The sequence below is a fragment of the Mustela nigripes genome, chromosome 18 (genome assembly GCF_022355385.1).
Source record: "Mustela nigripes isolate SB6536 chromosome 18, MUSNIG.SB6536, whole genome shotgun sequence".
Classification (NCBI taxonomy): Eukaryota; Metazoa; Chordata; class Mammalia; order Carnivora; family Mustelidae; genus Mustela; species Mustela nigripes.
In genome coordinates, this window is record NC_081574.1 from 1,461,520 (window position 1) to 1,489,343 (window position 27,824).

Consider the following 27,824-nt stretch of genomic DNA (forward strand, 5'->3'; position numbering starts at 1 on the left):
CGTCCCCGGAGGATTCTGTGTCCCCGGAAGAGCCCGCGTCCGCCGAGGAGCCCGGGGACCCCGAGCAGCGCGCGTCCCCGGAGGATTCTGTGTCCCCGGAAGAGCCCGCGTCCGCCGAGCAGCCCGGGGACCCAGCCCAGCGCCCGTCCCCGGAAGAGCCCGCGTCTCCCGGGGAGCCCGTGTCCACTGAGGAGCCCACGTCCCTGGAAGAGCTCGTGTCTCCCGAGGAGCCTGTGTCCACCGAGGAGCCCGTGTCCACCGAGGAGCCCACGTCGCTGGAAGAGCTCGTGTCCCCTGAGGAGCCCGTGTCCCCCGAGGAGACCGGGGACCTCCCACCCGTGGCCCCGGGCGTCGGGCCGGCGCACGGGGAGCCTGACCTGGTCATCGAGGTGTCGGGCCGCCGGCTGCGGGCACACAAGGCGGTGCTGGCGGCTCGCAGCGACTACTTCCGCGCGCGCGCGTCCCGGGACGTGCTGCGGGTGCAGGGGGTGGGCTGGGCGGCGCTGCGGCTGCTCCTGGCCTACGCGTACAGCGGGCGCATGGCGGGCGTGCGACCGGACAACGTGGCCGAGGTGGTGGCCGGCGCGCGCCGCCTGCAGCTGCCGTGCGCCGTGCAGCGCGCCACCGACGCCGTGGCGCCGCAGCTGAGCCTGGCCAACTGCTACGAGGTGCTGAGCGCGGCCAAGCGGCAGCGGCTGTCCGAGCTGCGCGACGCCGCCTACCGCTTCATGAGCGACCACTACCTGGACGTGCTGCGCGAGCCCGCGGTGTTCGGGCGCCTGTCGGGCGCCGAGCGCGACCTGCTGCTGCGCCGCCGCCTGCGCGCCGGCCGGGCCCGCCTGCTGGCCGCCGCGCTCGGACCGGCCGGGGAGCGCGCGGGCAGCCGCCCGCAGAGCCCGTCGGGGGACGCGGAGGGTCGGGGCGACGCCGCCGTCTACTGCCTGCACGAGGCGGCCGGCGAGTGGCGCGAGCTGACGCGGCTGCCCGAGGGCGCGCCGGCGCGGGGCTGCGGCCTGTGCGTGCTCTACAACTACCTCTTCGTGGCCGGCGGCGTGGGGCCGGCGGGTCCCGACGGCCGCGCGCGCCCCTCGGACCAGGTCTTCTGCTACAACCCGGCCACCGAGCGCTGGAGCACCGTGCGGCCGCTGCGCCAAGCGCGCTCGCAGCTGCAGCTGCTGGCCCTGGACGGCCACCTGTACGCCGTGGGCGGTGAGTGCCTGCTCAGCGTGGAGCGCTACGACCCGCGCGCCGACCGCTGGGCCGCCGTGGCCCCGCTGCCCCGCGGCGCCTTCGCTGTGGCGCACGAAGCCACCACGTGCAACGGCGCGATCTACGTGTCCGGGGGCTCCCTCTTCTACCGCTTGCTCAAGTACGACCCGCGGCGCGACGAGTGGCAGGAGTGCCCGTGCAGCAGCAGTCGGGAGCGCTCCGCGGCCATGGTGGCCCTGGATGGCTTCATCTACCGCTTCGACCTGGGCGGGGGCCGCGGCGACTCGCAGGCGGCGGAGGCCGGAGGCGTCAGCGTGTTCCGCTACCACTGCCTGGCCAAGCAGTGGAGCCGCTGCGCCGCGCACCTGCGGCCCCCGGGCGCGCCGTCCAGCCTGCAGCCCTTCCGCTGCGTGGCGCTGGACGGCACCATCTACTGCGTGAGCCGCGCAGGCACCTGGCGCTTCGTGCCCCCGCAGGACAGCGAGCCCGGCGCGGACGTGGGCGCGGGCGAAGGGGGCAGCTTCGAGCCCGCACCGCTCCGCGCCCCCTTGGACGCCCGAGGCTCGCTCTTCCCGTTTGTGCTCAACTTGCCGGAGAAACCGGACCGAGGCGAGGAGGGCGCCGCGTAGGGCGGGCGGGGGCCACCTGGGCATCTCCCTCAGGGACGCCCCCGTGGGCGGAGATCCACTGGAGCGGGTGCGGGGGCACGGTCCATGGGGACCATTTAAACCCTTTGAAGTTGGAAGCTTGTCGCGGGGCCTTGAAGACTTTTTGCAATGCTGTTTTAAGGTCTGCTGCCCTATTCTGCATTCCCTTTTGCGCCGCTTTGCTCCACGGGTCAATGGCACACTATGTAAGGTGTGTGTAAAGAGGTGACCTTACAAATATGGCATGGGATGTCGGAGGGAGAAGGAGGAGGAAGTGGAAGATGACGCCTGAGGATGAGTGGGTGGGTCCCAGAGTGCCCATCCATTGTCCCGGGGTGCTCAGGGGCAGTTGCGCTCCTGAGTGGGATGGAGAGTCCCAGACGGGGGTGTGCACACTAGCTTCCTCACTGCACCAGGAGAAGACCCTGCACATAGCTCAGGGCCACCACCCCCAGGCGGGGGAGCCCCTGAAGTAGGCCACCGTGGGCTCTGTTGGCTTGAGGTTTACACTCATAACCCATATGCAGAGCTCTTGAAACTTTTTCTGCTTTAGTGAAAAGGCTCATGTCATCCTATGTTCAATTATGGTTGGGTTAATTTCCGATGTCGCAAGCGTGAAAGGTGGGATCTGTCCCTGTCTCCTGTCCAGCAAGCGGGGAAGGATTGCCTCTTTCTGCTGCGGATCCCACAGAATGGGCCTCACCCCCTCTCAAGGGCCACTCCATCTCACCTTTCAACCCAGATAGCTTACAGACTTTTGAGTTAAAGGGTGTTAATGATTATATCCGATGTCCTAGTAATGACTTACTTCAGAGAGCAGATCGCGAGTAGCAAAAGCTGACCCCAAGGATGCTTGTCTGTTTTTAAAGGAACCTTCCTCAAGTGCCCTCTACATGAGCAGCCACCTTCCTGTTCTCGAACGGGCTCAAAGAACAGGTGCCCCTTCCCATCGCCCCCGAGAAGAAGGTTGAAGCCCCTCTCGGCACTTCTAAAGACAAACATGTAGGCACATTTGGAATCCAGTAGTGTCCAATGTTCGCAGGATGTATTAGGCCATTCTGACGAGAGAGATTAATTTTTACTAGTATGGTGGCAGGGAGATGTGGCAGTGACAGGAAGTATACTGACATAGGGGAGGTAATGTGTATTTGTAACGTTAAGTAGCAGGTAAACTACATTTTTTCTAATCGACTTCCAAAATACCCTAATAGAATTAACATCAATTTCAGTACTTTGAGAGGTCACGAGTGTTAAAAAGAAACCCAGTGATTGCTCATTTGTTATAACATTTTACTTTCCAAACAGGTGTAGACAGAGTTTACTGTTTATTAAGAATTTAAGGGTAAAGTGTGTGCTCAGAAAGAGAGGCAAACCGATCTGGATTCTGAATTGAGGCCATTTAAAAAAATTATAACAGGAAAAGTGCATGTTGACAGTCACCGGCACTTAACCAGAGGAAATCGCGTACCCCTCACTGCTTTTCCCTTCTTTCTCCAGTGGTGGGGGTTGACGTCTCTGTAGCAACAGAGGGTCATTGGGAAACAAGTTGTGCTTTCTAAAGAGCCTGTGGTTGTGGAAGTTACCGGTTAAGTATGTTTGGAAATGACTAGCTTGCGTCATGATGCACAAGCCAGAGCGATGGAGTTTAGGATTTCTGTGAGAGTATGTTCTGGCGACCTATGTGCTCTCTCTCTATCGTGGCAGCCTGGTTCTTCATCTTAGAAAAGGACAGACTTCGCCTGGCCCGGCCGTCCGTACGAGTAGAACGCAGAAATGGTAGCGGGAAGGAAGTTAGCGCTGGAAACAATGTTCTTGTAAAGAAACGTGCGCCTGTGTCCAGCACATTTCCCTCTAGAATCTTGTATTTATGCTGAAGCTTTTATATGAAATGGAGCCAGGCCAATATTTTCATTCCTTCATTCTCAAATTCATGAAACACTATCACTGTGATTTTGCTCGTGAAATCATTCCTGCGATGTTTGTTGTTTCGGAACAAAATTGCTGTGGGAGTGAGTTTCCCAAGCAGGCTCGTCCTGCAGGGGCACGCAGGAGGTGCTGACTCGTGGGCGCTGACAGCCTCAGCGTCCCGTGCCCAGCTGGAGTTCCGTGTGTTGTTCTAGGATTTAATTGAACAGAGGCCGGCCCCAGACCTGGCGTCCCTCCTGCGGGAACTGACCCTGGATTTCCAGGGTTTGCCGCACTGGAATGCACGAGCAAGCCCAGGGAACGCAACGATGGACACAGAAGGGCGTGGATCTTATTTCTCAATACAAATGCCTCCCAGAGACAAATGCCACGAGGACCAGTTTCTTTTGCTTTTGGGGCCAGTATTTGGAATTGTAACCACGAGGTTTGCAGCAGTCAGGCAAGCAGGTGGGGGCCGGGGCCACGATGCGGGGGACTGTGTGGTGCGGGGAGGGGCTGTTGGGGGGCATCCCCTGCCGAGACTGGCCCCTCACGGCTGATACTCCAAGGCGGGCCCTTTGCGCACACGACGGGACGCTCCAGGCCTGCACCAGCGCCGGGTCGGGATGCCTCGCTGTTCCCATTCCCGGTTGCTCGCTTTGCCGCAGACTCCTGAAGACGGGTCTGTCAGAGGCCAGCGCGTCTGATGTGTGTAGGACCACCCATAACTCTCGCGCAGGTGACCCTGGCACGCAGACATTTCCCCATATGCAAAGGAGCAGTGGGCTTGTCCGGGGAGACTGCGGTGGACAGAAAGGTCCGGCCTTTGGTTAGCCGACGGCCTTTGTCCATGGAGACTCACTCGAGCCGCAGAGACACGGGGCTGGCCATGTCTTCTTCCACACGTTTATTCTTGGTCTTGGGAACAACCTGAGCCCCAAGCGACCCTTGGCAGCTTTCAAGCTGGACTTGGGCCTTGCGGATGGGGTTTCTGCATCCCTGGGGGCCCCTCTAAGAGGACACACAGACGCCGTGGCTGCGTGTCTGCTGCGGTTTGAACTCTTACGCGTGCATTTTGCCGCAGACACTCAAGAAGCACAGCCGTCTGCCGCATCTGCGCCATTTCTGGTGGCTTTGGTCATGCTGGCTCGTCAGGGGGGCTCTTGGGTAACTTCCTGTGAACAATTCTCAAACGGGATGTGTTTGAGGTCCTTGGCTGTATTTTCTAAAGCTGAGGTCCGTTGGGACCACAGCCCGCGGGAGCACCTGCAGGGCCGAAATGGCAGCAGATGGGCAGCTTGTGTTTTATTTTAGGTGCTTCCCCAGCTTATGAAATGCTGTAGTCGGGCATTCCAAAAATCCCAGCTTCTCACTTACGCCGTACCTGGGCTGTGGTATTCATGAGAAGACAGGAACGAGACGCGCACGCTCCAGCGGCACCGCCTCTCTGCCCCGGCGCCTGGACCTGCCGGCACGCACGGCCAGGCCCCCGCGCTCCGGTGCCGGGCGTGCCGCTGTGACGGGCTCCGGGACTCTGCTTTCGGGGAGCCGCAATGCAGGCTGGACGCCTCTCCTGGGAGGATTCCGCCCTCCACGGCTCTAACAAGCGTGAACAGACTGCAGGGGGGCGTCGAGTAAAGTCGCACCAGCCCTGTGCCCCGCAGGTCAGGCCCGCGGACGCTGTACGCACAGGGAATGAGCTAACGCTTCGGTTTCCCGCGCCTGGGCGCAATTGCTGTGAAGCCTTGTCCGTGTCCGCTTATGCCACGATGAAATAAATCATTGGAAATGCTACTGCTCCTGAATCTGTGCCGTGGTTGCTTCTCTGCCCGCCCCCCCGCACCCCGACAGGCAGAGCGGAGCCCCAGGTGAGCTGCCCTCCCTCGGGAAACCAGAAGCGTCCTCACCTGGGCCGCGGAGGTGCCCGCCTGGTCTGCCAGGCCCGTGCCGGCGGCTCCCCTCGGTGGATGAGGGTATGATGACCCCCGAGCCTCTTTCCAGCCCCCACGTTTACGCTCGATGGTCTCTTCACACTTACAAGGCGCCTGTCCGCGCCTCCACCGCTCACCTGTCCCTTCCCTGCCCGCGGTGCCACGCGTTGGTTTCCCCGTCGGCCACACCTCTGGGTCTGCATGGTCACTTACTCCTACAAAGGGAAGCCTGTAGACCCAAACATCCCTTACAGTTCGCACCCCCCAGGATCACGGGCCCGTGCCATTGTTAATTTGTAGGGGTTCGTTAAGAAATTATTTCTTTTCCTCTTAAAAATATTGTTTCATGGGGCGGGGGGCTGGGGGATGTAACTTGGGCTGGGGGACGCAGGAGCTCCCCGACCCGAGCTTGCCGTATCATTTCCTAATGGCTTTTTCCCTGCAAAACCAGAATTCAATCTGAACTTCCGCACAGCTGCAATCCCCCCCCCCGCCGAGTTCTGGGGTTCTGATAATGGCCCGGGATGAGTTTCTTGGCCTTTCACACCTTTTCAGTTAGATGCAATGCCACGAAACACAGGGGCTTTGCAGACGGAGGTGATGCACTTTATAACAAGTTGGGGCCCACGGAGGGTATGGGAAAAGCTCACATCGCTGGTCTGAGGTTCTCGTCCCGTGAGAAAGGACGATTTTCTTAAAACCACTTCCGGCAGATGAACTGACATCTGTGTTTGCCGAGGGGAGTTATTGGGCTCAATTCTTCAGAGAGCACAGCGGCCCCCGAGCGCCTTCCTTGGGGACCATTTTGCTGGTGGCTGGTGGCCCTGCCCTTTGGCGCTAACAGGACATTGACCTGGGCACTGCGCTGTCCCAGACCGACCTGCTGGTTCCCGCAGATGCCTCCGAACATTCCAGCAGCAGGAAGTAAGCAGCCGTGTCCCAAGGGGTCCCGCTAGAAGCCCGTCACTGGAGCGTTTCGGGGAGGGATCCGGCACTGACCGCTGATCACCGACAGCGGGTCATTACACTCCATGAAGCTGTCCCCTGGTGCTGGCTGGGAAAGGTAGAAAAAGCACCGAGGCAGGACGTCGTCTGCGTTCATTCTGAGTGGCGGGTCTGTCCCATAACTAGAACCTGTGGGACGCCCGACTCCATGAACGGTCACATTTCCGTACCTGCATCATCAACAATGCCATCGGAGCGCTGACGGGTCAGCCGTGCGCACACCCTGCCTCAGGCACCCCCGGGTCGGGGCTTCTCAGACCTCAGAGTCCGGGAGAGGCCCTTTGTGAACTCCTAAAAAATGCAAAATCCTAGGTCCCAACATGAGAGGCTCCATTAAAGCTGTCCCCGGGGAGCCTGGAGTTTGGGTTTTCACAAACACCACAGGTATCGCCGGTGCTCACGGCCGCGTTGCGTGCGGGGGTCCCGCATGTGCGACGGTCCCCGTAGAGCCCAGGTCCCCGTGGCGCTGTGCTCGCTGTGGACACGTCTCCGGGGCTGCCTCTCGTCCCGCACCTGTCGTGGCGACGCTGCCTGTGCTGCTCCGGCTGGATCGTCCTGGAGAGGTTGTGTTTGTCACACACCGTGAGTGGGGTGCACTAAGAACCAGCTCCTTATGATAAGCCGCTTACATGCTAGTGAGGGAGCCCAGACACTCAGCAAGGCCTGCAGTGTCCAACCCAGTGACCTTGGGCTGGCGAATCAGAGGCAGTTTCTGTACCTGAGCACAGCAGGGACCCTTGCCGGCAGGTCCGGTCTGTGCGGCTTCCGGCGGTGGAGGCAGCACGGCCCCGGGTAGTCCCATAACCCTCCGGCCGACGCGCACAGCCTCCCCCACCTCCTCTCCCCCCCACCTCCGTCCCCTCTGGTCGGGGCATCGTCGCCACTGATGAGCCCCCATGGACACGTCCTCATCCCCCACATCCTCAGTGCACGTCAGGGTCACTGTTGGTGTCGCACACTCAGGGGTTTGCACGAATGTGTGGGGACTCCTACCTGCCATGACAGGGTCACACAGAGTCGTGTCACCGCCTAAACCCTCTGTGCTCCCCCTGCCCCCCTCCCCCTCCAGCCCCAGCCCTCCCCCTCCAGCCCCCCCACCCCCAAGTCTCCCTCTCCATCGTCATCCCCTGGAAGCCACTCATCTGTTTACTGTGTCTGTAGTTCTGCCTTGTCCAGCAGGTCACAGAGTTGGAATCACAGAGCAAGTCGCCCTCAGACTGGCTTCCTCCACTGGGTGAAGCACATTGGAGGTTTCCCCGTGTCTTCATGGTTGGGTGGCTCATTTCTTTTTAGGGTTAACCACTATTCCAGGGTCTGAACACACCACAGTTGACTCAACCACCCGCTGAAGGACACCTTGTTTGGGTCCAGGCTTTGGCAACTATGAATAAAGTGCGCAGGTTTTTGTGTGGACATGAGTTTTCAGTTCATGTATTATTTTAGATCAACTTTATCAGGATACAATTTACACACAACCACATAGCCTCATTGTCAGTGTACAGGTCCATGACTTCTGACAAAATACCTACGAACCCAGGGGCGCCTGGGTGGCTCAGTGGGTTAAGCCGCTGCCTTTGGCTCAGGTCATGATCTCAGGGTCCTGGGATCGAGCCCCGCGTCGGGCTCTCTGCTCAACAGGGAGCCTGCTTCCTCCTCTCTCTCTCTCTGCCTGCCTCCCTGCCTACTTGTGATCTCTCTGTCAAATAAATAAATAAAATCTTTCAAAAAAAAAAAAAATACCTACGAACCCAGATACAGGTACCCTGAGTTCCTGTATAAAATACAGAGCAAGTGCTTCCCCGCGGACCTCACCCGACTCCTTCGCTGCCTGACCCCACATCCTGGCCCTGGGCGGTCAGCGTCCTGCCTCTGTCACTAGAGATCAATTTCGTAAACATGGAAACACACGGCATTTGCTTTTTTCTGTCCTTCTGGTTTTTCATGCGGCGCAATGGTTTTGAGATCTGTGTGTATCAGTCATCTGCCTCTTCCTGCCTTCCTCTCTCTCTCTCTCTTTCTTTCTTTGTTAAATTGTTTTTAAAGGTTGTTCCGCAAAGCAGATGCAGTATTTAAGGCCCTGTGGCCGGCAGGGACTGCTGCGTCATCAGCGCGAGCGCGGGGTTGATCAGAGCGCCGGGCAGCGGCAGCCCACTTCCCCAGCCAGACTTCTTGCGAACTGGTAAGTGACAACGTTGATATTTGTGTCTTCGCTCCAAGAATCCCCCAAATCCGGCCGTCGCTGTGACGGGTTCTAGTCCCAGGCTGGCATCGGGGGCTGACCTGGCCCTCCCGAGCTGGAGAGCGTGCGGTCCACGGGCCTGTCCGCGCTCGCTTAGCTCTCACCGCCGGCTTCACGCCCTTCCCTTCCGTCGGCTTCGGTGGGACTCGCGCGATTTTCTCATGTTGTGGGCAGCCTTAAAGGCAGGCGACATCATTCTGGGATAAAAGGGGGCACGAGCCAGTTGCATGAACTCGGGAGCTGCAGCTGAGGTGATCCCTGCCCCCCCCCCCCCCCACGACACGTTTCATCCGGGCTGTCCCTGCGGAGCAAACCACCGAGACCCTGCGGAGCGCCCAGCCCTGTCACTCGGCTGTGGGAACAAACAGCTTCCGCGGGCTGAGCGGCCACAGCAGATGCCACACCGGGCAGCTCACGCACAGGATCGCGTTCACACCTCACAGACGTGTCGTAGGGTTGGCCAGTCCCCAAGGGGACACTCACATGGCAAGGCCCCTTCAGGGCCACCTGACTTCTGAGATTAAGAAAGTGGCCCTTTCCCGGGGGAGCCCCCGCAGCCCACCTGCCCAGGACAGCCCGCCCACCTGAACACGCCTGGACCCGCCCTGCCCTCCAGGCGTGAGAGAGCCCGAGCTCGGATGCAGGCCCCCAGCCGAGTGGCCTTTGTTCCAACAGACCCGGGCGGACTCTCCACCCGAGGGCCTCGAGACCGTGACCACGTGGTGACCAGCTGTTGGATTCAGCAAGATGGGGCACTTCGTGAGGGCCAGGTCTGTTCTGGGTGTGGGGACGCTGCCCTGAACCCCACCAGCAGCCCACAGCGCCCCTTGACCGGCGTCTGGTAGACAGAGAGGGAACCCCTGCGTCACCAAGAGGGGTGGTCTCCTTCCCAGGAAGTGGCCCGGCGGCCACGGACCTGCTGCTCCTACCCCCAAGGGCGCGTGCGTCTGGGCGTCAGTAACGCCCGGGGAGCGGGTGAACTAGAAGTTTCCGCTTCCTGTGGTTATTACTCAGGGGCTGAGTAAGCGTGTCTGAGGCCAGTCAGCATGACGGCCGCGCCACGGTCCTCGAGCCTGGGACACACTCGTCACCCCCACCGCCCCCTCTCCGGGCAGGCCGTGTGCACACCCCAGGGGCACCTCCCGACCCTGCGATGCACGGGGCACCCGGCCGGGCCCCACAGAGGTGGCCTGGCTTGGTGTTCAGGCCTCTGGCGGCCTTCGTGTGGGGTTGCAGTGCCCTGCCCGCCCCCCGACCAGCTCCCCTGCTGTCCTAGAGCCTCCGCGGTGCTGCGTGGGAAGGCGGGCCGGCACGGACTTCAGACATCCCCGGAGAGGGTCCACCTCGCCCTCTGCTGTCGTCACACTGAGCGCCTGTCTGAGGGACGCCCTTCCAGGGAGGGCCACTCACCGTCCCCTCAGAGTCCCCGGTAGCATGCCCACACCCTTGCCTGGAGCGCAGGCCCTGGCCCAGGGGCTCCACGTCCAGCCCCCACCAGCCCTCTGCGCCTCCCTCCTGCCTTTCCTCCTCTTTTCCAGGCATTCTGGCTGCCTCGCTGCTCCCCACACAGCACTGACCCTGGGATCGCCTCTGTCTGGGCCTCTGCCCCCTGGGCTCCCCGGGGCTCCTGGCCTCCATCCCTCCCTCAGGAGGCCTCTGACAGCAGCCCACTCCCTCCGCCTGCATCGGGCTGCGTCTCCTCACGGGAAGGCTTTGGGTTCGTTGATGGATCTTATCCGCGCGCAGCTAGAGCTCACTGTGCGTTTATCCCCTCCCGCCCGTCAGCGTGGGCTTGTCTGCTGGGCTGTCCTCCCCGAGCCAGCCCGGCTTCCCTTGCCCTGGGCCCGGCTTCTCCGTCGGGGGGGAGGGGGCTGGGAGACCCCCGGGCGGGGTGAGAGCCCTGCAGGGAGCGCGGTGTGAGCCCCACTGCCCGCACGAGAGCGCGGAGGCTGGTCTCGGAGGACCCGTGCGCGGCCCCGGGGAGCGCTCTGCACCATCAGACGCGTCCCGACACGTGCGCGTTCTAGCCCTTGTGTACCTCCCAATCAGTGTTCCTTTCAGGGCAATTGTTATTTATTTGCAGTTATTTTATTTTATTTTTCATCCCGGCGCGCGCCTTCCTCCCCACCCGTTTCCACTGTGCCCCCGCCCCGTCCCCTCTGGGGACCAGCAGGGTGCTCTCTGCGGTTAAGGGTCTGTTTCTCCGTTTGTCTCTCTCTCTGTTCTCCTTTGCATGTTTGTTTGGCTTGTGACATTCCACACGCGGGTGAGATCATCAGGGCGATCTGTAGGAAGCGTTCGCGCCCTTAGAGCACTCGACTTTAGCCAGCAGGCTCCCCGTGGGTTTGTAGGACAACCCGCCCCACACCCAGCTGCGTCGGACGCGTGCGCTCCGTCTTCGCGCGGGGCTTGCTCTCCCCTCAGCCTGTTTGTCCACGTCTGTGCTCAGCGGCCGCGCTCGCCGAGGGGCACGGGGTGACCGCACCCCAGGGCTCGGAGTTCCTGCTCCGCCCCGCTGGAGCCGCTCGGCCCGGAGGAGCCTCTGGATTCCACCCATGTGTCCCTGGGTGTGTCCCGAGGCGCGCAGACACACAGACGTGTTCGGGGTGTGTTTAATCGATCTCCGTCTTTTCTCACCGTCTCTACACGTTTAAGAAAGAGCCGCCCCTGGTGCTTCGTGTGGCTCCCGCGGCCGCTGCCTGCGACACACAATGCCCTTCGCAGCGACCGCTCCTTCGCCGTCCTGTTGAGGGACTCGCCTCCCCGAGCTAGCCGTGGGGAAGGAGCAGCCCCCGCCCCGCAGCCGGGATGGTGCCCTGCCCGGCTCTGAGGCCAGACGCACCCGGGAGCCCGCCGATTCTGTGAGTGAGGACGGGCCCTGCACCAGGAAGCAGTGAGGTCTGATCCAGGGTCTGTGGTGTGCTCGGGCCACGGCTGTGCCGGCCCGTGTGGACACAGGTCGGGGCAGGACACTCGTGGCTGCCATCGGCAGCTTCTCCGGCGTCCAGCCCGGAGCCCGTCCTCCCGGGAGTGCTCCCGCCTCCTCATCCCCGCCTGAGCCCCAGGACTGAGAAGGGAACACCTCGGTTCTCCTTCTGTCAAGAGCTGCCCCAGGGGTTGTTGCTGTTTAGAAAACGTTTTTACTCCTCAAAATGCCAGGTGGTTTTTCTGATTCGAGGGGTAACCGTCTGACTTACAGCCTGAGGGCGTCCCCCGTGTGGCTCTAGAGTCAGTGTTCCCGTGCGTCCGTCTGTCCGACCGTGTTGGAGAGGAAGTGTGCAGTGTGCTGAGCGGTGCCCAGCCCCCACTACCCCCCACGGGACCGGGGCCCCTGCGGGGCCAGAATGAGCACACAGGCCTGGTTTCCATAGTTCCCATCTGGCGGCAGAGCCCTGCCAGCTCCTTGGACGCTGCCGTGGGGCCAGCAGGAGGCAGGCAGCGCCGAGAGGTGGCGGGCCGCCTACCGCACCGCCTCTGCGTGTTCCGGGGGGATGGGCGCGGCCTGGGCAGCAGCCGCTTGTCCGCCGTGTGTGCTCCGGCCGTTCGGCCCTCGCTTCCTTTTCCTGGAAGGATTTCATACGTGATGTCACTGAGTTCCCAGGCAGTGTTCTGAGCACAAGCTGCTTTCTCCACCCCCCGTCTTGCCTGTCACAGATTCCCTCTGTACGTCCTGGGAACAGGGACACAGAAGGCCAAGTGTCCATTGTCTGTGTGTGTGTGTGGAAGTCCGCGGACAAAGGCCCTTTCTCCCCGCGGGCCCTGCTCTGACTCTCCCGCTGTTCCCTCCTCCTGCCGGGCCGCTGTCCAGGAACAGACGGGAAGACTCGTGGCCTCGGCGGCTCAAGGAGGCCGCTGGACTGGAGAAAAAGAACATTTATTGTTAGTTCCCCACCATTTATGTTGACAGAGCGTTTTCTTTGATGTTGCTCGCTGTGTTTTTTCCAAAGAGCTGCAGGTACGAGTGATGTGTCACTAGAGACACGGCGGGCTTTGATTCCCGGCCCTGCAGGGCGGCTGTCCCCACCCCGTCTGTCTCCGTCTGCCTCTGTCTTGGTCTCTAGCCGTCTCTCGCCGTCTAGGTACTGATCGTTTATCTGGCACAGTTCAAGGGCCCCCGTGCTTGGTTTTCCTGCACCCGAGATGCAGGCTCTCGGAAGGGAGGGACAGTGCAGCGGTGTCACGGCCGTCGCTCCGGCAGACGTGGGGTGTGTGTCCTGGGAGAGCGGAGAAGATGCGGAGCCACAGCTGGGGGGGGTGCACAGATGTGAGACCCCCCCGGGCAGTGAGCGGGGGCAGGATGGACAGGACAGGGCCTGAGAGTCAGGGGAGGCCGCCCTGATGCCCCTTAGATTGTGAGCTAGGCTGGGAGGAATTACAGTTACAAACCGGAATGGAAGAATGAAAACCACCCGAGCTTAGCCCAGGATGTGAGGGGAGATGACTGTCACGTGTGCACACACACTCGCACACACACGTGCACAGTGGACGGTGACACACGTGCACACGCACAGAGCAGACAGTGCACACATACGTGCATACACGCACGCACGGTGGACGACGGTCACGTGTGCACATGCGTGTGCACACACTCACACTCGCAGTGTGCACCCTGGCCTGCAGGCAGTGTGTGTTCCTTACCACAGGTGTGCAAACTGTCGAGGAGCAGCTGCTGCCACAGCAGAGACCCCGCCCTGGCCGGTTGATGGGGGTCTGACCCCTGCGCTGCCTGCCGTCGGCGTCCGTCTGTCTTCCCTCCTCCCCGGACCCGGAGATGCGCTCCGGCACGCCCCCCAGTGTGCCGGCGAGGATGCAGTATGCTGTAGGCTCCCCGGAGCCACTGAACCAGCAGGAAGCCTCTATTTCTAGAAAGCAGTTTCTGAGGAGGTGCTGGCGGCCACGTCATGGGGCTGGGACGCCGAGGGATCCTGTCCTGCAGGCTGGAGGCCCGAGGCCGGGCGTGCGGGTCGAAGGCCCCAGAAGCAGGCGTCTGTTGGCAGAAGATGTGTGATCCTGTCGAGCAGAAGGGCCCCGAGGACGGCGTGCGTCCCACCCGCGCCGGCGACGGTCCTCACTCATCTCTGACTCAGTGCTGGGCCCGTAGGGAAACACCCTCAGCCCTTCCGCGATCGTGTTTCATCTGGGTGTCCTGCAGCCCAGTCACCTTGACACGCAAACCCACGGAGGCAGACAGAGGACGGGGCGGCAGCGGCTGCAGAGCGACCCAGGGACCCAGGCCAGCGGCTGCAGAGAGACCCAGGGACCCAGGCCAGCGGAGCTCGGCCACGCGGCCCGCCCCGTCCCACGCCGCCGCCGAGGCTTCGTCAGGGCTGCTCTCCTGCTTCTTGCTTCGGAGTGCCGCGGCCGTGTCTGTGCACACGCGCACATCGGGCCCCGCCCCTGACTTGAAGCCGTCGTGAGAGAGGTTTTGTCTTCTCCTGTTTCCGTCATGGTCCAGGTGACCCTGAGGCCATCAGTGCCAGCTTTGGGGTCTGGATTCTCACGGCAGGACGGGCGGGCAGGATGCCGTGCTCAGCAGGGCCCTGTGACCCCAGGGTCGCCCCAGAATGGCGAGGACCGCGTGGCCCACGGCGGGCTGTCCTCCTGCACTACCACCATCTGCTGGACAACATGGAACATTACACTCTGGGGACGGACGGTGACACTGGGGACATGGAGTTAGGTAAACAGCAAAATATTTGAAATGACGTTACAGCCTCTGTAGAGTAAACCAGCACATGTCATGTATTTCAGAATTCTTTTCCATACATGTCACGTTATTTTAAATAGCGTCGTGCGACAAGTGCTTGTCAACGCAGGCACGGAAATGTGCGCTTCTTTTCAAAGGTGATGCATGTCCCGGACGGGTGACCCAAGTCCTGGGGCGACACGTGTTTGTGATAATGACCTAACACGCGAGGGCCCCTGTGTGTGCCTGTGAGGAGGGGTTGGAAGTCATTCTCGTGGGTGACGTAAGTGGATTCCTTTTGGAAGAGCCCAGCTGTCCGCCTCCGGTTATTAGAAACAGTCCAGAAAACTTCCACCCGGTGCGGGCGACGTAACAACCCGCCGGAGGGGACGCCTGCACAGAACGTCACTTCCCGCAGCCAGTGTCACCGAGTGTCGAGGACGACAGGCCTGCGTCTCGTTCACACCCTGCCCTGGAGGCTCCTGGGCGCCTTACCTGTCTGTCCCCAGCACAGCCCGGGTCACCAACCGTGGCAGCTGGTTCGTGTGGACAATCGTGGGTTGTGTCTCGCTGTGGCCCCTCGGAGGGCGTTTCGAGGCCAGCCTAGATCCGGGTCCCCTGTCCTGCAGTCCTCATGCCGCAGGCTTTTCCCTCACAGCCATCGCGGCTTCGACGCTGACCCTTCCGCCGCGTGGTTGACACTGAACCGGGAGGGCCGGTACCCAGCAGGGCGTGTGCCCGAGCCCTCCCGGGAGAGGCACGGCGGGAGCCTGGGTGGGGGGCGGTTGTCAGAGCGCGAGGCTCTCTGGGCAGCTGGCCGGGCCCCTCGCTCTCCTGGAGGCTGAGCCAGGCTGAGGTGGGGCGGCGAGCTGTGGGGCTTGGCCCCGGGACGCCGGCTCCCAGTCTGGGCACGGACACAGGCTCCGGCCAACTCTTGGGTTAGTTTTATCCTACGGGCGTCCCGGGCGGCCTTTAGCAGGAAGACCCGCGGGTTTTGACGCCATTGCCTCGACGTGAGCGTGGAGATAAAACGGACGTCCTGTTTGGGGTGGCACCGGCGCCACGGCTTGACTGTTTCAACCGTATTTTGCTGCTGGAAGAATCGAGGGAAGAAGCCAGCTTTTCCCTTTGCCGCAGGAATCACCGAGCGGGGACACGGCCCCTGGATTGCGGCGCGCACGGTGCTAGTGCTGTGTGAAGGAGGCAGGCTAGTGGCGTGGTCTGCGGGCTTGTCTGAGCTCGTTGTGCGGCTAAACCAAGCGAAGGTTTTCCGTGTGTGTGTGTGTGTGTGTGTGTGTCCATATATTTACATAAATTTGCATACATTTGTGTATATTTGCATGCGGAGTATCCGTGTCGGGGAGTTGGACACGAGACCGTTTGCTACACGAATCTAAGGAACAGTGAGTCGAATCGAGGTTCTGGAGAGAAGAGTTAATACTCAGGATCTTGTTTTCTCCCCTGCCAGGGCCTGCACACGCGTGTGTGACGCGTCATGGAAATGGGGGGTCGCTTGTGATTTCACTAAAGCCTGGTGGCGGCCCCAGAAACGGACGCTGACGTGTCATGGGAATGGAGTGTTCCTCAGTGAATTTACAGCGTGTGCGCGTGCACGTGTGTGCGCATGCATCTGTGTACATGCGTGTGCGCGTGTGCATGTGCATGTGTGCGTGTGCATGCGTGCACAGAGCACTCTCAGGTCACATTCTGAGCATCCTACGAATCCTGATCTCTAAGCACTTGCACTTGAAGTTGTCGGGAACACGTTCCCATGCACCGGCAGTTGTGCCCCGCCGTCCGAGCTCCATGTGCCGAGAAGCTCCCTTGCTGTGTGGAGCGCGGCCGCTGGTGGGGAGCACGGCAGCCGGAGCCTCTCGGAAGTGCCCGATGACCATGTCCGCAGAGGAAGGACGGCACGTCCCCCCTCGGCTCCTGGGGTGGAATCCGTGAGTCAGCCCCTCCCACACACTCCCACAGAGAGCGCAGAGTCTGTGCCTGAGAAAACAGGCGCTTTTAGTTGAGAAACAAACAGTTCTTTTAATTGAACATGTTTTTGCATCAACGACAGAGAAGAAAAGAAATACCCCCCCCCCCCCCCGCCAAATACCAGGTAATTTAGATAATTGAAACCAGCAGTCAGCAAACTCTTTCTGGAAAGGGCCACATAGTCAATATTTTAGGTTTGGGGAGACCATGGGTTTTTCTTTGTTTATGTTCGGTTTTGTTTTTATGACCCTTTAAAACTGTAGATGCCGTTTTGACTGAGGGCTGTGTGCAAAAAAAACCATGTTTGGATTTGGCCCCAAGTAAAACCCGTCAGTCTGTGCACATCTCCTCTTTCCCCAAAATAACTAAGTCCTGCAGATGAGGGATTCCAGCGCGGTGGGCCGTAACCCGTGAACAGTAGCTTCTTAGGACATCACAGAAGTCTTAAAAAGTTCACCCCAAATAAAACCAATTTTCCATGAATTTTATGAAGTGACATTTCTATAAAATTGGGGTCATTCGTGAATTTCTTTGTTTATTTTTTTTTTCTCTTGCAGGTTGCCCCCCTGGAGTCACTTTCCTGTCCGAATCACACCCATTAGTGCTTTCTGCTGGTGGCAGAGTCTCCGGGTTTCTGCTTGTTGAAAAACCAACAACATTGCCTTCGATCTGGGGAGAGATGCTGTCTGTGTATTAGAGACGGTCCCAGTGGGGCGGAAACCTCTGTGCCACTGCTCTGGGGTGGCCAGGGGACTGTGCTGCCCCCTGCCCAGGCTCCTTTCTGCCTTCTTAGCGAGGTTTTCTCTCTTTCTTTGCTTTCCAGATTTCTTTTTCTTTGTGCGATCATTTAGGTGTGCATTTCTTTGTGCATCTTCTGCTTGGAATTTGCTAGGATTGTGGAATCTGTGGATTTGGTATTTTTCATCCTTTCTGGAAATATTTCATTGTCCTTTTATGTTTTGGCTCTGTGACAGTCTCTAATAAAGCATATTTTAGAATGTCTTACTCTCTGCCTTTTGTAGCTCTTACGTCTTTCTCTATATTCTTAGTAATTTTTGTCTCCGGATCATGAATTCTGATTTATATTCTGGATCTTGCGTTGTGCCAAAATCGGCAGTTAAATCCCTGCATTTTGTGGTTGATTTTGGTTATTTCACTTTTGTTTCTAAAAGCTCTGTTTACTTACTTTAAAAATCCGATCTGTACCTATTTATGGCGTCCTGTTTCCTTAGGCACCGTCGGGAATGTCCTCTATTTATTTCAACGGGGCAGCACGTATTTGAGCTCTGGGAGGGCTTCATGGAGCTCTAACTCACACACCGTACGTTCACCTGTTCAGAGCATAGGGTTCCCTGATTTGCGGCACCGTGGCTGGGCCCCCATCACAGGGTCCCTTGTAGCACGTCCTCGTCACCCCCAAAAGCAGCCCCGTTCCCACCAGCACTCCCGGCCCACTGTCCCTCAGCCCCCCGGCCATGAGTCACCCTCAGCCTCTCCCGCGGACATCTCACTGAGTGGCGCTGCCCAGCGTGTGGTCTTCCCGGCGGACGCCCAGCACTTCACGGTGCCTGCTGCCAGCTGGCGGGACAGTGGAGTTGCCGTGGGTGCCGCGTGCCGTGCTGCTGGGGTGTTCCTGCACTGGTTTCGCGTGGACGCCCGCTTCTGTCTTTCTGGAGCGCATGCCTGGGAGTGGAGCCGGGGCACTGCTCTGGGCTTCCCGTGCACAGGACCTGCCGTTCCCCGACGTGCGGCCATCGCTGGAACGCCCACCAGCAGGGGTGCAGGAGGGCTCCAGGTTCTTCCTCCTGCCTTTGCCGTCACAGCCCTGCAGTGGGTCTGCGGGGCTTTCCTTGCCGTGCAATCCGGGTTTCCCCGACGGTGGCGCTGGACGCATGATGGCGACGTGTTTCGTCGGGTGGGCGGTGACGGAGGTCTCTGTGAACCTGCTCTCCGGTCCTTTGTTCCTTACGCAGGAGCGCAGGGGCCGTTTCCACGGGTCGTTCCTTCTCTTTGACGACAGCCTAGAATTGTGTCTGGAAGATCCCCTGGAGGGAAAACTCTTTCCTGCCCATCGGGTTCCGTTTCCAGGGTTCATGGACATTATTAGGGTTCATGGCGTCTGGTGGGTGGGCCTTTACTCCGGGGGCGCCCGGGCGCCAAGCTCGAGCCTTAGTCTTCCCTGGATGGTGCTGATGGTTCGCCCCCAGCTCTGCTCCCAGCCCGAGCTGCACCCCTCTGGTTGGCGGTGGGGAGGTCGCCCACCCGGCCCCCACCTTCCTCAGCCGTGGGAGTTTAATTTCCGCCTCCGAAGTGAGCCCGTCAAATCAAAGCTGTTCAAGGAAACTGGTTCCAGGTTCACCTTGTAGGACTTCTTATTCCTTTCTGTTCCAGGCTGGTATTGCTTATGGGACTCCTCATCAGTTTTCAGTGTGTGTGTGTGTGTGTTGGGGGGGGAGTTCCAGAACCAGCAGGAGGTGAAACACAAGATCAAGCGTGAAAACCAGGCCTGGAGAGAGAGTTGTAAGGAACTTCTCCCACAGTTGTAGGGGTTTGGCAAGTTCAAAATCTGTAGGGTGGGCGGCAGGCTGGAGCCCCAGAGAGAAGCTGCCGTTTGAATCTGCAGGTGCCACTGGCAGAATTCCTTCTGAGGGCGCCGGTCTTTGTTCTCTCAGTGCCTTCACCTGATGGGACGAGGCCCACCCACACCGGGCAGGTTCATCTGCTTAACTCCAAGTCTAGGGATTTCAGTGTTAATCCTGTCCAGAAAACACCTTCACAGCAACGTCTACACTGCTGTTTGATCAAGCATCTGGGTACCACGGGACGGCCAAACTGACACATTACAGTTAACTGTCGCAGTGTATACACAGCATACATGTGCCTTCGTATATTCCCAAACGTATTTTCGGTGTAGGAGCTGTTACAAGTGACTAACCTGCCGTTACTCCACTCGACGTCTTACACGGACGCGTCTCGGTTACATACTGCGACTGTGACGAGATGGAGCCCAGTTGGGGTTAATATAATCTTTTTTCCAAAATTGCAAAAGATGGCTGGCAACACAATTACTTAAACGTGTTTCTAATCTTTCCCTCTGCCTTATAAAGCGGATTTGGATTTCTTCTCCAGTTCCGGGTATTGATGGATTTTCCCCTTAGCAGGACAAGGACGGTTCCGGTGGCTCGCGGCACCACCTAGTGGCTGCCGGTCACAGTCTCCCTTCCGCAAGGTTCCCAGGGCCGGGGAGGGTCGGAGCTTCCCAGGAGGCTGCCCAGCGCGGCTCGAAGTGTGACCTGGGGTCCCCAGGAGACCTCCGATAGCTCTTCGGGAGGCGAGGGGTCAAAACCATTTTCATAATACTCGTGAGATCAGTGATCGTTTCAGTGATGCGGCCGGGGGTGGAATTGGACGGTTTGCACAGTCCCGTGTGTGACGTTCCAGGCTCCGGCGGGGGGAGGACCCGGCCACGTGTGGGCGAGAGCCCCCGTGCGCACCGTGGCCGGATGAGAGCGCTGCTGGCGTGGCTTTGGATTCTGAAATCGGGGTCGTGGCTCACCCTCGGGATGTCGCCGTGGGGCTGGGCGTGCGGGGGCCAGTCCATGGCTCCCCGCTGGCTTTCCTCCCCACGCAGCCAGAGCTTGGACCGCCACAGCCGCGTGCGGCCCACGCGCCCACCGTCTTTCCTTGAGCCGGGCGTCGCGGAGGTTTGCAAAAATGTGGACGCTTGCCTCTCTAGCTGTTTTCTTGTTTCCAGAAATGTTGTTATTTTTCACAGACATGTTGTTTGTGTTAACATCGAACAGGTCTTTCATTTTTGTTACTTTGTAATGAATCCATAAATACGCATTGTAAAAATGTTCTGGCTTAAATTTCTAGTGTGGCAAGCACAGGTAGGTATGACCTACACGAATAAAAGCCGTTTGGGCATCAGTAATGTTTGAGGGTGCCGGGGCCCTGGGCGGATCTGACCCAAGAGCCCGAGGAGGTTTAGAGCGACGGAATGAGACTTGATAATCTCGGATAATTAAAAACAACATGTAATGTGGAATTCAGGAGCTGGGATGATTTGAGTCCAAGGATAATAAATACTGATTTATGGTTAGTTTTGGATACTTTATACCATTTCATTTGTACGTCCAAACAGTTCATGGCTGATCTTTCTATTTGTACTTTTCATAGTTTTAAAGCAGGTTCCGTTCCTGACTTGACCACACGTCTTACCTCTTTCCTTCCTTTTCAACAACCAAGTCAAAGAATACTTACTGGCTGTCTATTCTACGCCAGGCCCAGGGAGAACGGTGAACTCTACAAAGAGAAGGAGACTAATTTCTGCCTCTCCCGGGCTGGAACCGGAACAACTTGTTTATGTACACATTCAGACATTGCCCAGTTTTCTAAAATTACTCCCAAATGTAACAGGTCATGTTATGAGTAAGTTATGAGTAACGCAGCGCCCTAGGGCCTTAGGCACTGGGATCTGCAGTTTTATGCCCAACAGGCCGCGTGGAGAATTTTATCTAAATAGCCCGTCCATTAGCAGGATGCTTTGTCGCTGGTGTAGCATGTGTGTTTCCCCCCGCAGAGTCTTCCGTAAGTGAGGAAGTTCTGTCCTCATAGGAGAAATGCTTTTTGAGAAGAGTGACAGTCGGAGGCCCGAGTTTCGTGACGTGACCCGAGGGAAGCCGCCTGTAGTTTACAAGAGAGAACAACGTACAGAGCCCAAGGGGAAAAGAGGCTGAATGACATGAACTCAGCAAAAATACCGTGTTTTGGAGACAGAAGAGCAGTGCCACCGAGAGAAAGCCTTCCCCTTCCGTGTCTTATGTCTGTGCCTCGTGGCTCCTGGGTCACTGTCCCTCAAAGTGCACAGGGACAAGGCCTTCCTGTTCTTGGATGATTCTCCTGCGGGGGCACAGCTGGGATGTGGGACCGAGTCTTGCGGAGGAAGAGAACTGGTCGGATGCAGATGGACAGGGTATGTGAGAGATGGATCGTAGGAACCGGTCCCTGGTATTGTGGGGCCCAGGAAGCCCCCAGACCTGCCGTCCGTGAGCTGGATGGCCGGGCCAGCTGGTGCTGGAGCTCCATCCAAGGCTGGAGGTCTAGACCAGGGCAGCCATTCCTGTGGTTCTGTTCAGGCCTCAGTGATGGCCTGATGGCCACCTGCCTTCCAGAAGGGGGGGTCTTTACTCAGTGTCCTGATTCACAGACACCCCAGAGGTTGGGTTTCACCAGCTCCCCCTGCTGCATGGTCAGGCATCTGGAAACTACCCTCCTGGGGTGACAGTAGGTACCTGCCTCTGACCCCAGGGTATTTGTTAATAGGTCCCAATTTGGATCCTAAGTTGTATGGGCCCTGCATTCCCGCAGAGCCACGGACACTGGGAGGTGAGACAGATCTTAGTGACTCATTTGTTTGAAAGCTCTGCTCTCCCTGACTTTAGTGGGTTAGGAATCTGCACTCCTGTGTCAGCCAATGTCACAGAGCTCATCGATGTCAGTCTTTGGGGTGCAAGCTTTGACCGTCAGTCCTGTACCAAATATATGGCCATTTATTTGTTGTTCTTATCTGGTTCTTCTGGTCAGTTTGCCGTGGATGAATGAGCAGCTTGGCAGGACGGCGGTGAACCCAGACAGACTTGCCGGGAGCAGGTGCACGTGCTGGGGACCCCTCGGCATGAGAGGCCCCTGACGGCAAGTTCCACTGCACCAAACGGAGCCAGAGAGTCGGGGAGCAGTGAGGACCCAGTGCCTGAGAGTGCGGGAGAGCCGGGCCTCGGTAGCTGGGCCGGCCTCGTGCGAAGCCAGGGCGCATCGCAGAGCTTTGCTGTCTGGGACCACGGGTCAGTGCTGTCTTGACCTTCATTTAACCCTGAGAAGAAAATTCCTTCATCCCACATCTTCACGTGGGCTGCCAAAGCCGTGATCTTGTTGTGCTGGGACAACTGGGGACAGCTGTTAACGGCAGGTCTTAAAGGTTTCGTGGGCCAGCGGCGGAAGACGGAGGAAAACCAACACCAGCAGACTCTTGATCTCAAGTCCAGATCTCCTGCCCCTGGGGAGATGTTTCCATGCCTTGTGCAAAGGCCCGGATCTTATCCCCCAAGCCCCCTGCCCCCCTACAGCACCTCTGAAGTGCGAGACTCAGGCAGACCCCACGGCTGGGACCAGAAATGCCGGGGAAGACACTGGATTCTAGTGGCTGTTCCTGACTCCTGTGGACTGAAGACTTCGGCCCTAGAGCCTCTGCTGTGAGCCTGTCAGCTGACCTGACCCGCCTGCAAACGACCCCATCACTCACCCTGGGGTTTGGCCACCATCCTGTGCTGAACTGGACAATGGCCTTCACCTTGACCTTGACCTGGGAACCGCTTCTCCCTCAAGGCTAAAGAGAGAGGGGCTAGACACCAAGCTCTCTAAATTCTAGCTCAAACTCCCTGCATAGCCACGTAAGGCTGGACAATTCTTTGTTTTTTTAAGTCTGTGTGGTCTTTGATCTCTGCACGCGTGGGGCGAAGCCAGAGGACCGGGCAGGCGATTGCCACTTGTTCCGTCCAGTGCTGAGAGTCCGCGGGGGTCTGACCGGCTTCCTATCAGCAGCCCCCTCCCCCTGCCCACCGGAGCCCAGGGGCACTTGGCTTGTCTCCTGCTCGCAAGGGCAGGGCCCGCCCTGCCAGCCTCATGGACTCGCGTGCCCTCCGTCTTTTCTTATTTTATTACAACCACCATTCTTTCAGGCACATGGCTGGGCTGCATGGTCCGTAATCTCGAAGCCATTAAGGGCTTTCAGAATGGAATCCTCTTGGCGCGGCCGGCCGCGGCTCTGGTGCCTGTTTCCTGGATCCTGTCCTGCGCCCGGCAGCTGGTGACCCTGTCCCGGTGCGGTAACGCTCCCTTCCCTGGGCCTGAGCGTTCCGGATTGAAATCATAGCATATGGGGGCTTAAACCAGGATCATGTCACCCAGACTCTCGCTTTACAGATGGGGAAGCCAAAGCCTGGGGCGGTCGGACAGATTCTGCCTGGGTCACGAAGCTTTGACAGCAGATTAGCGAACTTAGCGGCCAGGCCTGGAGCCGGTGCCCTTGATGCCCGCCCCAGGCGCTGTGGCCAGATCTCAGTGGCGCTAACCTCCTCGAGATTACTTAATGACACCGTCGAGATAAACTTCCATTAATGGAGGGCCGCGTCTGTAAATAGAAACCTGTAAATAGAATCTACAGGGTAAAAAAAGGCGCTTCTTGCGTTCCTCCCCCATGCAAGGCACTATTTCAGTCGAGCTCGGGGGTGGTTCTGAACCCACTTCTGTGTCTACACAAGCCTTTGGCCCCAGGTATGGTCAGTGTACAAAAACGGCAGGTGGGTGGTTTTGACCCGCGCAGATGGGCAGTTCTCATAGGTTTAAACTGAAGCATGGAGATCGCATGAAGGGCCACACTGTAATCTTAAAAATACCAATAGAGTGGACACACCGTGTTCTGTGGGCTTCAGGTCTGCACCGCAGTGACCCAGCAGTTCTGTGCGTTGCTCACGCTCCTCTGGAAGGGAGCGGAGACGTGGAAATGCACGGTTGCCCGTACAGCCCGAGGGACCTCAGTCTTAGCTTTCCCTCCGCACGCCGGGGTCTTCGTATCTCCCGGGGGTTTCCTCCCTGCTGGCACAACGTCTGTCCTGTCACTGGACCAGAAGAGCCTTGTGAGTCACAGAGGAGCTTGTCCCCACTCAGTCCGTGGGCTCTGTGTTTCCGTGGCTCTGGCCTGTGGCTCCCAACACCCCCCATCTCACTGAGGGTCACAGTGGAGGTCACACCAGGCAGAAAGCACATGTGATACAGCTCGGGCCTCCTGCCAGGCTTCCTAGGCTATGTTTTGATCTGCAAAATATGGAAAAACTTTGGGCTCCATTACAGAGACATGGAGTAACGCCCGAATACCAGACAATCCAGTTGCTTTGAAGTTTGGGAGGACTCTCGGTTTTGTCATTCTCGGTTTCTTGTTAACGCAGATGCGGGCACGTTAATGGCTCTGTTGGGCTTGTTCACCCGGGAAGTGGACGGTTCTTGAAATGTGTCTCTAGTCCCGTGGCGTGGCCACGGTGTGGGCCGTGAGACGGATGAGCAGGTGGTTGCCACAAGGAACGTGTGGTTACCGGCCGACACAGGGCTCTGGAGGAAAGAAACGTGGCTTTTGGGGTTGTGAACGGAGAGCCCTAACGTAACTCGGGGGTTAGAAGAGGTGTCTGGGGAACTGGTGTTCGAGGGGGAGCTGAGGGTTCCCCAGGAGACAGGCAGATGTTGCGGGAGGTGACCCAGCGGAGGCCCTGGGGCCAGGCGGGGTGCTGTGTGGGACCAGGGTGGCTCCGCAGGGCACAGTTAGGCACGACCAGGGTTGGAGAAGGTCTGGCCGTGATCCTGAGCCCGTGGGCAGAGGCGGTGGCAGACGAGGGTGGGGGCGGCCCGGTGCTCTGACACCGTGATGCTGCACGGGAAGGAGGTGGCAGGGGCAGGGGGACCAGCAGAGCTGACGCTCGGGACGAGGGGGCGGAGGACGGTGGGCAGGGCTGACGGCTCGGCCCCCCAGGGGCAGGGGACACCGGTGGCGGGAAACATGGAGAGCCTGGGCCCGGCTTTGTCCTGCCGAGTCTGAGGTGCTTGAGGACAGCCTCCCACGCGGGCTGGTTCTGACCGATGGCAGAGTCAGCGTGGGCCTCGGGAGGGAGGAGCGGGCCCTCCTGGCTGGCGGCTCGCAGAGCGCGCCTGACCCTGTGTGACCTCGGGGGTTTCTGCACAAGAGGGAGCAGAGTCCACACACTGGTGGGCATGTGGGCCGTGGTGGGGGAGGAGGGAATGTTGTCGAGTCGCTGAAGCTCTTAAGTTCTTACCGTTGGTTGTATCTGTCAGTTCTAGAATTTTCCTTTTATCCTTTAAAAAGATCAATTCCAGGAGAAAATCAAGATGACTTTGGGTATGACGATGGCATTAGACTTCGCATCAAACATATGATCCGTGACGGGAATAATCGCTGGATTTCGTGACAACGGAGAACTGCTCCGGGAAGAACAGCTGAAGAGGTTGGGCAGAAGGTCACAGTTGGAGGCAAATATTTGCGCAAGACATTTGTGTTATCTAAAATATATAAAAAACTCTTAAAACTCAACAACAAAACGATCAAAACCTGATTAAGAAATGGGCAGAAGCCTCGGACACTTCCCCAAAGAGAACAACAGACGGCACGTGACGCCCCACGTCACGCGTCATTGAGGAAATGTTAGTGAGACACACCGCACGCCTGTGAGAACGGCCCACGCCGGAGGGCCGGCCACGCCGCGTGCTGGAGAGGATGCGGGTCGGCGGGAGACCCCGCTCGCGGCTGGCGGGTGCAGAGTGGAGCAGACACCTCGGAGGACAGTTTGGTGTTTTCTCGCAAAAGGAAATGCGCTCTTCCCGTGGGATCAGCAGTGGTGCTGATGAGTTGAAAACCCATGAAAATGGGTTTCATGAGTTGCAGATTTATGTTCATGGAAGAGGCTGCACACGGATGCTTACCACAGCCTCATTCACAATTGCCACAACTCAGAAGTCACCAAGACGTCCACCAGTGGGTGCTGGGTGAGCTGTGGTCCCTCTGGAAATGGAACATCATTCAGCCCTAGAACGAGCCATCAGGCTTCAAGAAGACACAGCGGAACCTGCAATCCGTGTCATAAAGTCACAGACGTAAAGAACCTCCTGTGTGATTCCAGCTCGGACATCCTGGGAAAGGCAAAACTGCAGAGATGGGACAAGATCATCTGGCGGCGGTTGGAGGTCAGGAGGAGGGACAAGCAGGTGGCACCGGGGGTTTCGGGCAGTGAGATTGTTCTGGGTGACACCACAACGAGGGGTACCTGTGATCACACGTTTGCGCAAATGCACAGTGTTCGACACCAAGGGTGTCCCTGGTGTAGACAGCGGGCCCTGGGGGATGATGACGGGCTCATCGGTGGTGACAAGGGCACTGTCTCGCGGGGGTGCTGGTGGTGGCGGAGGCTGTGTGTGGAGGGGCAGGGGCACATGGGAATGCTCTGTACTCTGAATTTCTCTGTGAACCTAAAGCCAAATCTAAAAAATAAAGTATTTCAGAAGAATAAGGAGTAAATGACAAGAAGTGTCTATGATATTCTCTAAAAAAGTCCCATTCTCTGATGAGATTCCCCATCTTAGAATCTTTTCTTCTTGAACATGGTCACAGCAGACATTTTAAATTGTGTATGAAAACTGCATTGACTTGGGGGTCTGTGAGCTTTTGGATTATTATTTTATCCTCTTGGTCCCTGCACTGGGCCGAATGGCTGCACCCCCCACCCCCACCGCATTCAGGTCCCGTGGTCCCAAATAATGTGACCTCATTTGGAAATAAAGTCTTTGCAGATATGATTACGGATTGTGCTAAGGTCATAGTAATCACAGGGGGTCCTAAACCTGGTGAGTGCCCTGAAGAGGGACAGAGAAGACAGACTGACAAGGTGCTGTGCAGACAGACGGAGCCTGGAGTACAGGGGCCCTCAGAAGCTGGAGGAGACGCGGAAGGGTCCCTCCTAGAGCCTCAGAGGCACGCAGTCCCCTGGCACCCTGATTTTTGACATCTGGCCTCCAGAACAGAGAGGGATTAAGTTTCTATTGTTTTAAGCCACCAAGATTGAGATAATTCACAGCGGCTGTGGGAACAAACGATCTTCTTGCGTAATGAATTGTGCTTGAATGACTGAAGTTGCCTAAGAAATACTGTGCGGTTCTGAGTGAGGCTGGTCTCATGGAGTCAACGTTCGCTGTCCGCCCCGGCGGAGCTCGGTGGTGAAAGTCGGCACTGGCCCCGGGCTCACATCTGTGCCCCTTTCCTTCATCCTGGCCTTGCAAATCCTGGATGCGTCCTCTGGCTCCAGCTCCAGCGGCCCCGTGACCTTGCTGAAAAGCTCCACTGTTCTCTCTGCTACTTAGAGCTGGTCTGTGTGTCTGGCCAAGAGTTGGACAACGTCCAAAGATGAAAAGCAGCAAGCAGGAAGACATAGTTCCCTCTAGGGCCTTTCCCTCACATCCTGGCTGCCTGATCTGTCTGTCTGTCTGTCCATCCACCACCACCCATATACCTGTCTGTCCATCCATCCATCCATCCACCACCACCCATATACCTGTCTGTCCATCCATCCATCCATCCACCACCACCCATATACCTGTCTGTC

At 58.5% G+C, this 27,824-nt stretch overlaps 2 protein-coding genes across 2 annotated transcripts in view; both read left to right on the plus strand.

The window, feature by feature from the left end:
- KBTBD11 (kelch repeat and BTB domain containing 11) overlaps positions 1–5,558 on the plus strand; it is a 24,166-nt gene extending 18,608 nt beyond the window's left edge. Inside the window, exon 3 of the mRNA XM_059384333.1 lies at positions 213–5,558. Within this exon, the coding sequence (XP_059240316.1) occupies positions 213–1,838 (1,626 nt within the window). The 3' untranslated portion in view covers positions 1,839–5,558. The remainder of the gene's footprint in view (positions 1–212) is intronic.
- The window catches only part of MYOM2 (myomesin 2), a 126,795-nt gene that overhangs the window by 18,961 nt on the left and 80,010 nt on the right, over positions 1–27,824 (plus strand). The gene's annotated exons all lie outside the window — the stretch shown is intronic.